The 15,529-nt window shown below is 40.2% G+C and overlaps 1 protein-coding gene across 2 annotated transcripts; it reads right to left on the reverse strand.

The window, feature by feature from the left end:
• Window positions 1-8,433: 8,433 nt before the first annotated feature.
• Window positions 8,434-12,879, reverse strand: LOC108968411 (xanthine dehydrogenase-like). Of its 2 annotated transcripts, XM_018932445.1 has the most exons (7): window positions 12,686-12,879; window positions 12,439-12,611; window positions 11,599-12,339; window positions 11,305-11,538; window positions 10,803-11,247; window positions 9,386-10,738; window positions 8,434-9,313 (listed from the first exon to the last, which is right to left on the reverse strand). In XM_018932445.1, exons 1-7 carry the CDS (start codon window positions 12,723-12,725, stop codon window positions 8,508-8,510), a joined length of 3,792 nt encoding a protein of 1,263 aa, XP_018787990.1. In that variant the 5' UTR covers window positions 12,726-12,879; the 3' UTR covers window positions 8,434-8,507. The 2 variants fall into 2 exon arrangements, with proteins under 2 accessions (XP_018787990.1, XP_018787991.1); XM_018932446.1 differs by lacking the exon at window positions 11,599-12,339.
• Between the last annotated feature and the right edge of the window lie 2,650 nt (window positions 12,880-15,529).

Raw genomic sequence — 15,529 nt, forward strand, 5'->3', positions numbered from 1 at the left:
CAGAGTGGAACATAAATAGGGGTTTGATTAGCAAGATTCACATCGCCGCAATTATAGGCTTCGTAACTAGAAACTGTCCCTTTAGTACTCATGCGGAGAGGCTACAGAGGAAATATCTAAACACTTTCTCCTCCACTGTACAACTTTCTCCACCAAGGCAAATTGGAGGATATTAGTCGCTGAAATAATTTTGTGACAAGTTCTAGGCATTTTTGTCGGTATGCGACGGTTCTTTTATCTATAACTACGAGTTCGGGCAACGGACAATCCTCTTTAGCTGACTAGTTGGTATTATTCATGGCGTAATCAGCCAATTTACCTAACCAAACCTAACATAACGGTGTGAGGTGAATGCGAAATGGGGCTTAAGCGAAATCCATTGGMCGTATTTGCAATTTTTATTGTTAGTCTTGTGCTTACGTTACAAATGGATATATTTATATTTTGGTACTTGATATGTATTGCTAGCGTGGTTTCGCCCTAAACTGGATATATTACACTTCATATGGATTCGCAACGTTGTTGATGGCTATTTAAATTTGAATTATTTTGAAATGATGCCTCAGATGAAAGTGTGTTGTTTTTTTGATACACTAAATTCTAGTTTCGAATTTAGTGTTGTTGGAGTATTATGAACAACTGGGGCAAGGGTAACCGAAAATAAATGGCATTTCGTTAATGTCGTAAACGAAAGTGGTTGGAAAATTTGTAATTTAAATGCAAATTGACGAGCAAATGACAAGCATGGCAATTAACGTGAGTGCGTACATGTGTCAAGCTGCGTAGGTGCCTCCGTGAGCGTACGGTGTAGCAAACAAGTCGAGACACAATGATGCCACAGTGGGATATTTACCCGGCTTGTTGGCCGAACGGTCACCGTTGAATGTGCGCTTGCTTGTTTCGTTGGTGGAGCGAGTGTTGGTTATTAGTCAATGATGCCAGGTACAACCATAAGGGCGAACGCTTGGATTAACCAGTAAACGAAAACAAAAACGAGTACAACGACACTTAATCAGATAACAAACAGCATATAGTACAGCTTGTGATAGACGTAATCAGATAGGAGAAGGCGACGAAAGCACAGTGCGTGCGAAAAATGGAGAATCATAAAAAAACTGAAGGCAAGAGAAGGAACAAATAAACAAAATGAAATCTTACGACAAGACAGATTTAAAGTAAGGCGATCGGTGAAAATTACACTCGTTTGCACCTATATGATTTAATAGATGGACATATGAACGCAGGTGAATTTTAAACATTTTAAAGAATTTTAGCRAAATGTCCTGCTAAAATTAAGAATATCAGGCTCGTAACTCACAACAGCATACGAGCTACTGCCACGTTGGCTGATTAAAACTGACTTTTACTCTTACTTTTCTTTATTCTCCTACTTGYTTATCTTTATTAGTAAAATATTTGTGTCTATTTTCGCTATGTTGATAAACGTTGATGAGGTGTTGAAAAGAAAGTGTCAAAAGTGGCGAAAGTGACACTGGCAAAAGAAAGCAACTAATAATAATAAATAAAACAAAAGCTGCGAAAAGGCTAATTATATTAATTAATGACTGTCAAAGCGACAGCTGAGTGATTCATTAAGGAAGCAAGGACACCAYTGGCACTTGAGGACAGCCAGCGCTGCAAGCAACTAACGCCCGTTCCACTTTCAAAGCATAGCAGATGCAAGAGAAAGGAAAAGCCACTGCTGTAGTGCAGCGTAAAGGCTTTCGCAAAACAATAACAAAATTACATAAAACAAAAATATCAAAGAAAAAGCAGAGCAACATGAAATGTGGATCATATGCAATGTATATTATGGTGCTTCCAGAGTAGAGATGAAAAGGTTATCATATATGCTGAGCGTTAGCGCTCTCTATATTGCTATAGAAGAGCTGAGTATGCGAACACACGTAGATTGTGGAACGCAAGTACATTTCTTATCAACTCATAGATTGTGCGTACTTCGAAACAAATAATTTTTCTCTGAATGGAAATTTCCATTGCCACTTCCAATTGAGCACCTTCTACCCATACTTTTATCGATTGAGTGAGCTTTCACTCCAAATACTCGTTTATTTTGTTGATTTAAAAAAAGCTTAGCTCAAGATATTTGCACAACTTTGTTGGCTTTGTAGTTGCCGTCAGCTGGCCGGCCGGTAGCTATTCGATGATGAACTTTGATTTGGCTGACTTTTATGTATCGTCGCTTGCTGTTATTCGGTTTTAATTTTGAGCTTATTGTTATGGTTGCATGTTGTTGTTATATTGGTTTTGTTTGTTCTTTTATATTTCGTTCGGCTGCAAGTTGTTGCGGCATAAGTGACCTGCAGATAGTGCCGTATGACATGCTGTTGACGACATGCCGATGGCGCTTTACATCAGCAAGGCTAAAGCACTGCAAATCGGAGAGTGTGTTGCCTTTGTTATTGCTTCTTGGCACTATGAGTTGAGTCATTAAAGAGCGCTGTAACATTACTTATCACAACATTTTCTATGAGTGCCTATACATACTTACTTATGTATGCATATATGTATGCTAGTGCCTGGCTGAGTAGAAGGTCGATATGTAATGTTAATCTAAATTTGTGTGTGTGTAAAGTCTGTACATTTTACTGCTTTTGTATTATCGTTTTTCGTCTAAAGAAATTTGTTGCTTTTTCACGGTTGGTTTTAATTAAAACTCTTTGCTGTCATCTCGAGAAATAACGGCATAATACTAATCCATCTTTATACATATTTCATTTGTAAACTATGCGGCTTCCCCATCGACAGATTATTATTACGATCCACATATTTTATATACCTATACATACCTAAGAAGCATAAATAGTCTTCGGCTTAAAGTTGACGACATAAATATGTATGTATGTATATAAMACGAAACTGTGGCAAATCTCTAACTAAAAGCTGCTTATTTAATTGGCTRTTGTCGTTGGAATTGATTTCATTAGAAGGGATTTCGTATAAATAAAATGTTGTGATGAACATAAGTGAATAAATATAAGGAAGGCATAAAAAGGTATTTCGAGGTCTATGAAAATTATAGGTCTACTTTAAATAATTTATGGTAGTGTGGTATTACGGAAGCTGGATGATGTAATAACAAAGAATAACTACATATATAGAAATAAAATGAGGCTTCCATTGCTATCTATCTATCACTCTGCCATACAGTCTCACATAGGCTCGACACGCTGATAATTTCCAGGATTATGTTGCGATGTGATCTCTATATGAATATACTATATAACAAAGGRTTTGGTGATGCGTGTTGCGCAGTTTAGAATCAGATGCTCGCGAGTTTCCRTCTGTTTGTCGCAAAACCCACACTAGTCATAAGAAGCTGTACCAATGCTTAAAAGTAGGCTTTTAGAGCCTGCTCAGTGTAATAAGTCACGAATAGCCGGAAATGTCTATCCCTAACCATTCTCAGCTCCATGCGGCTCAGCTTCTTCACGATATGGGGACCAACCGCAATACAGGGTTTTGGAACCAGCTCACTRGATGCAGCTGCAAAGCGGAAAAGCTCGTCAAACTGTCTAATAGAATACCAGATTTCAAGATGGCACAATTTACTTGGCATCGACAAAACATTGCGTTGAAAAACTGTTGAGAGCATTTGCAGAGGKGTTCGAAGTGTTCAAATTAATTTACGACCACATTTCGAATCATCTATATCTTCTTCTTCTTTACTGGCGTAGACACTGCTTACGCGGTKATGGCCGAGTTAACAACAGCRCGYCAATTGTTTCATTTTTTTGCAATGTGGCGCCAATTGGAGCTGCCAAGCGAAACCAGGTCTTTTTTCACCTGGTCTTTYCAACAGAGTGGAGGTCTTCGTCTTCCTCTGCTGCCCCGGCGGGTACTGCGCCAAATACTTGCAAAGCGTGAGTGCTTTCGTCAATTCGGACAACATGACCTAGCCGCTAGTTTCGCTGAACTATGTCAATGTCGTCGTATATCTCATACAACTCATTGTTCCATCGAATGCGGTATTCGTCGTGGCCAATGCGCAAATGACTATAAATCTTCCGCTAAACCTTTCTCTCGAAAACTCGTAACGTCGACTCATCAGATGTTGCTATCGTACATGCCTCTGCATCATATAGCAGGTCGGGAATGATGAGCGATTTCTCCAAGAGTAGATTGAAAAAGTCGTACGAAAGTACGTTTGGTATCGAACGGCTCTGGGAGGTCCTCTCCGATTCTGACGGAGCGTTTGGTATTGCTCAACGTCAGTTTGCACATGCCTAGTATGTGGTATCTGGTTTTCCAAGAACTTAATTGAACCAATCGAAAGAGATTTGTAGTGGTTTAAGAATCGTCATTAGTTAATCAGTGATGTACCTTAAAATTAAAATGTTCCAAATATTTTAGGAAATTTTCGGCGTAGTACCTCAGAGAGCTGCTGAACCCGGRTAACATGTGCAGCTTGTCAATTTTATAATATTAAGTTAAATAAAGTGAAATCACAAGGTTGCAAAGCATACACCGCCACCATCAACCACCACTGACGTTGTGCGGGAGCTTATGACATCAAAGGCGTGAAAAAACGTAACAACTTTAAACATAMCGGAAATATAAACTGGGGGAACACAGCCATAAAAGTGAAAAGACAACGATGCGTACGAACGAACAGCAACCAAGCAGCTACGCGCAACTGCAAAAATAGTTGTAAGGCGTAAAGCGTTGAAAAGGGAGCGACTAAGAGCGTAATGCCTGGCGCTGGAGGAGGCAAGGCGGGCGTTAGGACGTCAGCGATGCTTGCAGGTGGCCTCGTTGACAGCGTACAACTAAAGCAATTTACCTGTTTAAACGCATTTACGTCACTTTCTGGCTTCCAACTTCACTTTTTYGTCTTCCTGATTTTCTCTGCGCATCCGAGCATTTTTAGTTAAGTGGCATATGCAACGATTTTCGTTTCTACCAGTTATTGGTATTTTTTTATGCTATTCCTGCATAGCGGTAATAATTTAAAGAAACGCAGTTACGCTTCGATCGAAAGTAAACGGAAGCGGRCACTATGCAACTGGCAGATTGCCAAGGAAAGTGTTTGTAGGTCCTGTAGGGCGACTTCACAGTGCAATACTAAAGCGTTCCTGTAGTTGAGTTGGGTAGGCAGCATTTAGGTTCTTAGTTAGAGATGATGACATGACGGTGCGTACTAAATATGGTGAAAGAAAAGCGAAATGTGGAGCAATGTCGTGAAATGAAGCGCTTTATGCACCCCAKAAGTTGGCCGTTAGTAAACACCGTGACCCAAAAACGATTTAACGGGATGTAAGTAATAACGTTAAATGCAGAAAGTTGATGTTTATGAAGATTGTTAGCGGACAGATTGGTAAAAGTTCTAGTCTGCTATGAGCAGTTATGAAGTGTTTTTGTGGATATGGTTCGAAAGCGCTAATAAGTGKCGCATATACTCACCGCGTTCTCATAATTAGTCCATTCCAAGTACAAGTTCTTAAGGGATCCGAAGCGCAGTAAAAGTGGGTTTGCCCATTTGCCTAAATAAACTGACTTTTTGGCGTTTTTTTGTAACTGCCCTAGTATGATTTTAAAAGAGAGACAGCTAGTTACGTATAAAAAGCGGCTTCTTTGAATCTTTGTTGCAACAGTGGCTGCAACGGTTAATGTTGTTACTGTTTATCTTTCTCCGCGAATTACGCAATGGTATGTAGTTTGAAAACACCGCAATTTCCCGAACAGAAGTAAAGTGTCGAAGTATCGAAGGTACATACATATGTACATACATATATATAAATATATAAGTGTATATATCAGAAATATATATATATATATGCAGTAAAAGAAAATTGCTCAGAAAATCATTGAAAAGAGCAACGCGAAAACATATTGCGCAAGGTGCGCACCGCTAAACTCTTACGGAGTTACGTGCTTTGCTCGAGGGTCGGTGTGCGCTTCTGTTAGCAACAGCGCGTTGTTGTGCAACATAAAGTTTGCGGTACATAATAATGGGAAAACTTTTCTGCATTCACCGCTACCACAGCGCTCCCGCTTTATGATGCCGTTTATAACCCCCTTTAGTAATGCACGAAGCATGTTGAGGGAACGAGGAACGAGTACCAGCTGCATTAGATTGGAACTAAAAATGTTAAACGCTATCATTATTAATTTTATACTTTTGCCTATATTCATTATTATTGATTGATTGATTCGTCATAGGAGTAGAAGTATTGAGCCCTACTATAGACCCATACGACTCGGTCGGGCACCCGTGAKATAATAACTGCAGAATGTGTATCATGTATATAATGAATATTAGCTTGGTGTCTCAACTACGCGAAGAAGACTACGGATATCGATCTATCTATATAGGGAGTTTCAATAGAGGCCTGCAAAAATAGACCGATAGGAAGAGTAAAAGACGCCATATTTTTGCCGCTCTATTGACATTTCTCTTCACTAAGGTTTGCCGTTTCATCATAGAAAGAAATACGATCCAACAACGAGTCGAAATTATAAAAATTTACTACCGAAATTCGGAATCAGTGGCCTCAACTTTAAAAGCGCTACGTCCAGTTCGTGGTCGTCATAATCACCTTGTCAGGTCAGTAATTGAGCGTCTATGACATCGTTKTGGCGAATTTTGCGAAAAGATCTTGGCCTAAATCTTTACAAGATCAAATTGATGCATGGACTGAATCCGTTTGACCACCAGAATCGTCGTATGGTTGGGAATTGGGCTGAGCAAAAACTGAATGGCTTCGTCAATAAGCAGAATATGGGTTATTGGTCAGGCAGCAACCCACAACTCCAAGAGTCGGAATTAATCCCGAAAAATTACGTTTTGGTGCCCCTTATGGGCCACCGTCGTCATAGGGCCGTGCTTCTTCCGAGATGATCGGGTCCGGCATGTTACTGTGAATAGGAATGTTGCCGCTCAGTAATAACCGCATAGTTTTGGCCCGAATTGTATACTATGTATTTGGATAATATGTGCTTTAAACAGGACGGCACCACAAGCCACACAGCGAATGTCACAATCGATTTTTTGAAAAGCAAGTTTGGTGAACCTGCGTCAAGTGTATGGTCTATGCCAACAAGCCAGCGACGATTGCTGAATTTTGTACGGATAAAACTAGAAGATAGCTATATCATCCGAATACTACATTCCATCAATCTACTAATGTAATGAAATTCGGTTTAATTGTTTTGAAATCAGTAASTTATTTATTAAGACGTCTCCTTCTCAACTAAGGGATGAAAACCAACACAGTTAAACAAAGAAATAAATTTTTTGAATCATCAGTTATTGTTGGAATGGTTTGGTGTTTACGTAGCTGCGTAAATCTGTAAGTATTATTCCTAAACGGAGTGTATTTCCAAAAGGTTACTGCCCCTAAAGCTTCCTACTATGTGAAACCATGCACCACTCCGCTTCACAACTAATCATAGCTGATAGAGGTCTTACGTGCCCTAAATTTTTATATTTATATTTTAGTTTCTTACTTTTTTTGGTCGCTGAAATCTATTTATAATTATACCGACCGACTTCGGTTTTACGAATGTACATGTTTAAGGTGTCAAAATGCTCGTAAGTAAAACTAAATAGATTTTACGTGGTACCACTAATTAATGGTAACGACTTGTTTTGGAAGACACACTTCCGTAATTGCCAATTGACACGCAGACTTGACTCAATAATTCAGACTGTATCGGTACAGGGTGGCGCACGAATTTTGCTACAAAGATAATTGAATCACATTTTTGCTGTTTGAGTAATCAACTTACTTTATTTTATTTGGCAAGTTATTATTTTAATTTTCTTTTAAGTTAATGTTTAGAATACCTAAAAGAGGGTGCAGCGGTGCCATACTTTGTAGCCCGTCTTTTCTGCCCAAAGGGCATTCAGAGGGGATTTGGCACAGTCAATATGTGATTGGTAACCTGTTTATCGACTTATGAGGTATCGCAAGAAGTCCGTACGATAAAGATCCTTATGTTTGTGTACAAGAAACAATCGCGGMAAAATTGTCATAAAGGAGTGAATCAAATCCAGAAATAAACCACGAGACGGAACTTCACCCAGATTGGTCCGCAGTTTCAGCAAGGTGCATTGTCGGGCCATATTTTTTTGCAAAAAAAAAGTTTAACTAACAGTAACTGTCAATGGGCACCGATATTTAAAGATGTTGAATGAGTTTTTTGTGCTCTGAACTGCGTTGAAGTAGTATCCTTTCCATACCCAGACCGGTTTTTTCAGAGCTTTAAATACATATCAAGAAACTCTACTTTCCGCTGGCCAGACGGTGGAACCAGAGGAACAGAAAGACCCCACTCYGTTRGAAAGGTGGTGAATAACCCAGCTCTACTTGGTTTCTCCAATTGGCAAGTAATAAGGCTATAATCTCTTAAGCCTTGTCTGCAACAGTCAAAAAAAGGAATAATAAGGGCTATGACTATTAGTATCATATATTTTAGATTGTTACATTTACTTTGAATATATGTATATGCAGAGAAAATACGATAAATTTCCATTATAAAAATTATTCCAACGAAAACGTCCTCGTGTCAGTGCCGGAATTCAAGACTATTGTCTCTGGCGTTGTTGGCGCTCCAAGACGTACCCATTCATGCTGAATACCAGCGTCTCTTCGAGCAGATTGCAGAGCATGTTGTATGGCAAATATAGCGCTGACTGCCAGACAGGCTGGAGGCTCGCCGGTAGTTTTTGAACGCATAAAGCCAGCAGGGTTGGGATTCTTCTGCAGCAGTTCAATGCGGAAGTCAATGGGTATGTCCTTTGCACCGGGTGGTTTGTATGTCCAGGTACGATTAGTTACTAGTCGCCCAGTTTCACGTTCATACACCAAATGCTCCGTTAACCAGTAACCAAGTAGCATGACAAATGCGCCCTCAACTTGTCCAACATCTATATAAGGACTTAGACTTTCACCAGCATCTTCCAATAGGTCCACACGTTTAATTAAATGATTGCCGGTTAAAATGTCCAACTTAATTTCAGTTAATCCTAGACCGTAAACAAAGTARTTCGTCATATCGCCTTGCTTATAATGTTCGCTGGCAATCATGTTTATGGTTCTASTATAGGCTTCGGTCACTACTTTTTGCCAACTAGCGGTTTTGCCGAGTGCATCGCGTACCGGTTTTAAGCGCTCATTGAGTGTATTGCAAGCTTTGCGTACGGCGAAACAAAGGCTCTCACTGCCCAATGAACCACCAGTCACGATTGAGTTTGCGCCATTGATTGTGTCGCTATATTCGAGCTTTACAAATGACAACGGTATGCCCAGTGTGTGCGCAGCAACTTGCGCTATTTTCGTATTCATACCTAAAGAATGTTGCAATGTTATTCATTATGTTTAGGTTAAATAYATATATATATGTRTGTGTGTTTAGTTACCTTGTCCCATCTCAATGCCGCCATGTGCAATGACTACAGTACCGTCCACATGATATATGGCTACAGTTGCGGCGTACTGTCCAACCAAATTGACAGGATACTCCATTATGGCTAGACCAAGTCCACGTTTAACCCAACGATTACTATCATTGAATGCAGCGATTTCTTTTCGCCGCTGTTGGTATTCTGTCGATTGTAAAAACCGCGGTAAAAGTTCCACCATTTTATTCCCMGGCTTTAAGTTGACGCGTCGAACGTCCGCAGGATCTAAGTTCGCTTCGAATGCCATGTGCTCCAACATATTTTCTATCATTGCTATTCCCTCTGTTGAGCCTGGTGCCCGACACCAAGCTGAACTGGGTGCATCGGTGATGACTGCCTGTCCGGACACTCTTGAATTTGTGTCGTTGAGGTCATAACAATTTCTCGCTGTTAAAGGTGTAAGATCCTCAATAGGATTCTCATTTGTTGTACAACCTGCATCCTCGTAATATGTATTCGTGAAGCCTACAATCTTACCATTATTTTTAATGTGGAACTCGTAGTCGGAGCGACAACCCCAACGCTTGCCATTTGAATTCATCATCGACTCAATGGACTGTACGAAACGTGCCGGTCGGTTGAGTTTGTAGGCGGCTAGAGAGGCCGCACAAGCGGCCTGGTTACCACGGGAGATTTTAGCGCCATACGCACCACCGAGCCGGCGCACCTTTAATTGCACAGCATTAGCTGAAATTCGCAACATTTTAGCAATGACACATTGTGTGTGGTCCATCCATTGCGTGGCGCTCCAAATTTGCAACCCATCCTCAAAGGGTACAGCTACTGTGGTTTGAGGTTCCATTGTAAAATGATATTGCCCACCCATTTCGAAAATACCTCTCGCTGATATATCTGGCTGATCTGAGAGTTGTATATCTTTCAAGTGAGAAGCCGTTCTTGCTTTGATTCGCTCCTTGGCCTCTGCCTCAAAAACATGTCTCATAGTAGGAAAAATTGTTGTGTTTGGATGATTGCTATAAATGACCTTAACCTTTGTGGCGGCAAGTTTGGCTATGTCACTAGTCTGGGCGACAACAACGCCTAATGGCTGATCATAATATTTAACTACATCACTGCAGAATATTTCTTCGGGTTCATATTGGAATRCCGCATCACAAAAGCTATTGTTGCCGGGTATATCCTTGGCGGTGTAAAAGGCGATGACGCCTGACATATCCAACGCTGCCGATGCGTCGATCTGTTCAATGTGCGCACCTACTCTGGTGGCATTAGCAAATGCACAGTAGACGGCGTTTGAATTGGTGAGTGTGTCATCCATATAAAAGGCTTCTCCAGAACACTGAATCAAGGCTAAATAGTACGAWATTATTTGTTATTCTGAAGAATCAAATTAAATATATGTAATTTTATTTACCATCAAGTTTCTGCACCGGCTGTGTGATTGGATAATTTTTCTCTATTGTCTCGAAAGTCTGTGTGCCGGATGAAAGTGGTCGCCTTAATATGTCCGCTCCACTTCTATACTCAGGTCTCACTTTATCTGTCGGCGCTAGCTTTAGAATTGTTTTGTAGAAGAGCCCGCATGCCAATGCGCTTCTGTAGGTCGGTGAAGGCTCCGGTAATACATCATCAGGCTGCACTTCGTTATTTAAACTCACAAATACCTTGGCCAYAACCTCCTTAGCAAATAAATTTTGCCTTACCAAGTATGCTTCGGTGGCAGTGGCGTGCACGAAATCCGGATTGATGCCACCGAAACAAATGCGCGCCGAGTTAACTACGCCCCAAGAAGTCACGTCCATATCCAGCAAAAATGCGGCATTTACAAATGCGTGTGCATTTTGTGCCCGCGGTGTGATCTGAAATTTATAAATATTAAATAGAATAATGCGGACTCAATTAAGGCAGTAAGTTACTTTGTAAGAGTGGTAAATGAATCGGCCCTTTAGGTACGCTCTCAGCTCAAATGCAAGAATGACCGCCTTATTGAACGGCAATTTCAGATAGTCCATTATAGACATGGTCTTCGGCTGCGCTGAAAGCTCCTGTACAACAATCTGCGCATTGAGTGCCTCGAAGGTAARGAAAACGTCAGAGGGGAACTCCGGATGAGCCTTTTTAATACTGATATTGCCGGCAAGTGTTCCTGTCTGTAAAATAGTTCTCGGTTAATACGTGTTTAGTATTTCGTAGCCTAATTAGGCACWCACATTTCGCACAGGTACATGAGCGATCATGTCAAAATGTTGCCACAATTGCTGGCAATACTCGAAACCGGGACGCTGTGAAATCTTTTGGAAAATCTCAATCGCTTCGTTGAGACTCAAATTGGCACCTAGTGTAAGTTTTTCGCCGACAATGGAATGTCGCTTTAACTCCGGCACCGCATGCAAATCGATGAAATGTTTGATGTCCGGGGAACGTCTGTAGACGCCATGTGCGGTATTTCCTGCCACCAACATGTACTGATCGTTGCCCACTTGACCTAGCGCATGGAARACATCGGCAAGTGTATGTGGCCAATACCAATAAGTGCCATTTTCATAAGCCAGCATAGTTAGGGGCTTGTCACACTTGCTCATACACTGCCTACCCGCCATCGGACAAATGACAAATTCGAAATCTTCAATGTCGTCGCAGCAGCCGCCCTGTAACCTTGTACTGCTATCGATGGCAAATGATTTCATGGTATCCAATATTGGTCGATAACCGGTGCAGCGGCAAATGTTGCCACCGAATGAGTTCTCCACCTCCTCYAAAGTGACCTTACCGCCCTTAGATTCCAACAATCCATACATATTCATTACCATGGCTGGCGAGCAAAAGCCACACTGAGAGCCATTCAGTTTGGCCAAGCGCTTTTGAATCGGGTGATAGCCATCGCGTTTGTTGCCAATGCCCTCGACGGTGGTGATTTGCCAATCCGTGCAGGTATTCAGCAGAGTCAAGCACTGCAAACGAGTGTAGGCAAATGCATTTTCCAAAGTACATACATGCATATGTATTTATATATGTACCTAAGTACAAATGTRCTCTCTGAATCCACTTACCGAGTTGACGGCCCAAGTGCGTGTTTCGCCGCTCGCCGGATGCTTGCCTCTAACGACGCAGATACAAACGCCACAGCCGCCCTCCAGGCACATGAATTTCGTTCCTGTYAGCTGGGCATGCTCGCGCAGGAAGGTGTTCAGCGTTATGTCGACCGGCAAGCTGCTCAAATCAACTRTAAAGGCCGAAACAGAATCGAAAGCTCCGCTTAATATAGCCAACTAGAGACAAGCCATTGCGCTAACTTACCATCATAAGGCGTGCCATTGATCACGAAACTGGTAGTCATTTGAGAGCCGGATTCAAATAACAAATCAGATTAGCGTCAAAATATTTCCACACAAAGCGAAGTAGGCGATGAAAGCTGAACTAGTGAAGATTTAATGTTTTTTTGTGRTAAGCTTTTTTCAAGTACCGCTATTACTTGAGACAAACTGCACTGTTCACCGTTGGCTGAGCGACTAGCAAGCGCTCTCGCATATATATCGCTATCAGCCACAATTCGATCGGCGCGAGTATTTTGTTTACTATCTAAATTAGAGACGGTCTTTATTRCTAGTAATGCAATAATTACCGTAAAATCGAGCGTCTGACTTTGAGTCAGCACAACAAATATTAAAAACTAGTTCTCTCGAAATAAATCGTCAGTTCAGCTGTGCGCTCATGCAGTTGGAAAATGATTTTGTCAAACTTGTATTGTCACAAGCTGTGCGTTAGCTCCGAACTGGGCTCACTGAATTTTGTGCATTTTTAGTATTTGAATTCTCTGAATACTTTTTTGCTAAAAGTAGACTTTAAGACCACATTAAAAATAATAGAAAATACTTGAACAGAGTATATTTTTGGATTTTTATTGACCATATTTTCGTTTTAAAAATAYTTATATTTAAACAAGTTTTTGCCGCTAAATTTTACAGTTGCAATTGAAGTTGGACCGTCCGTCTATATATTGGATAGCAGAAAAAGTCTTTTCGTATTTCTRATCAAACTTCAACTTATTTTTATTTTCTGTTTATATTTAACTTTAATGAACCAAATATGTAMCAATTTGGTCGATTACTTTCTGCCATAATTGCTAGAGACAATATTCCATCGCTGTAAAACTTTTCTGGTTTCTCGGCTAAAAACTGCGATAAGCACTTTTCACAGGTTTCTCTTGAAGCCAACTTTACTCCATTAAGGGAGTTCTGCTATGACCGAAACAAATAATAGTTCAATGGTGCAAGGACAGGACTATATGATGGATGTATCAAAACTTCCTAGCCAAGCTCTCCCAGTTTTCGCCGAGACATCAAAGATGTGTGTGGTCTATTGTTGTCCTTATGGCAGACGTAGCCCTTTTTGTAGATCAGTTTTTTGTTTTGATTGTTTGCTTCAATCTCATCAGTTGTTGATACTAAAATGTAGACTCGATCGTTCGACCAGGCTGGAGCAGCTCTTAGTGTATGATGCCTTTCTAATCCTTCCAAATACTCAGAATAATCTTTCTAGGCGCCAATTGTTGAGCTTMACCATGCTTGGACCATGATCTTTTTCGCACATTATTGTCGTTTTTGATCCATTTTGTGTCTCCTGTTACCATTCGTTTCAGAAATGGTTCGATTTCATTCCGTTTCAGCAAAGAATCGTAGATGTTAATTCGGTMCATTAAATTTTKCYCAGACAATTCATTATAATATTTTTGTACCCAGTCKATTCTATATGGTTCAGMACCGTTTGATGAYGAATGTCATAGCTGATTATGTGACGGTCCTGGTCAATCTTTTTTATAATTTCATCGACTTTTTCAACGAGAGATTCGACCAGAACTAGGTGTATATTTCACATCGAAATTTTTAGAACGGAACTGTACTGCAGAATCGGGTCCGTAAACTTCACAAATTTTGTTGGTGGCATTTTCACTAATTTTTGAATAGCTGTTACTTTTTTTCAAATTGTTCAGATCGAGTCACTGTTCTATATAGCTATCATACAGACTGAACGATTCAAGTTCTTGGAACGACTTTTCTGAAGCGTATAATAGGTCCATTGAAAAGACTTTTTCACTTCAAGTTCGTTTCAAGGGTGTTATACTAATAATAACGATCCTCAAACTTTTTGACAACATTTTTTGGTACGATTTGTCATTTGCTTTACAATAAGTCTCAGTATCGGTGTTCACCTTTCAGTTCTGAGAACAGGAAAGATTACTGAGGCTCAAATCAGGAAAATACGATGGATGCAGGAGCAATTCGAAGCCCAATTCATTGGTTGTTGCCATCGTTTTCACTAACTTGTAACACGATACGTTGTTTTGGTTCTTTTTCTTYAAATGTGCCCGTGTTTCGTTGTTGGTTTTTTTAATTAACATAAAAATAAAATCGTCCGAATGACTTAAACAATTATATAGACTCACTTGTGCCTTATCTCGATCCAAAAATGTTGCTCGAAGGAAAATAGAGCCTATGCTAGTATTGGCCGATACTCTGTAAAGCCAAAATTATCTGACATTTGACGGAATGTGTTTTATGAATATATACATATGTATGTACATGGTACAACTCCCAATGTCTCATATAGCAAATGTGAATAACAATAAAAGTAGACAACTTAATTAAACGAGTAATAGAAAATGTAATTCTAAAAGCTTTACAAAAAGAAAAACGAAACCACCAAATTATAAGGAATTTGTATTATTMTGTGTTTGTTTGTGTAAGTATATGTGAAAACGAGTACTTATAGCGTACGATCGTAGGGCGGATAACGAGCATTTGTCTGGTCGCGTTTCCGCTCTCCAACGATGAGGGAAGTCACCATGAAGTGAGCAGTTGAACGACGAAAAGCGAGCACTGAAAATGCAATAAAAACATGAAATTTATGCATTTCTTGGAACATTACCATAATACACAATATACATACATACATACATACATATGTATACTATATATACAATGCAAAAGCACAAGGAGCTACAGCAAGTGCGACAAAGAGCGATGGGAGCGCACAAAAGCAAACGAAAAACATAAAAATAATTCAAAAGTAAGCACAGTAAGCCAATTTGCGAAAGAAGCATAAGCAAGAGAAGCCAAAAGAGCGAAATCCACGCTAAAAATG

Source organism: Bactrocera latifrons, unplaced genomic scaffold (assembly GCF_001853355.1).
Source record: "Bactrocera latifrons isolate USDA-ARS-PBARC rearing strain unplaced genomic scaffold, ASM185335v1 scaffold_215, whole genome shotgun sequence".
In the NCBI taxonomy this organism is placed as follows: Eukaryota; Metazoa; Arthropoda; class Insecta; order Diptera; family Tephritidae; genus Bactrocera; species Bactrocera latifrons.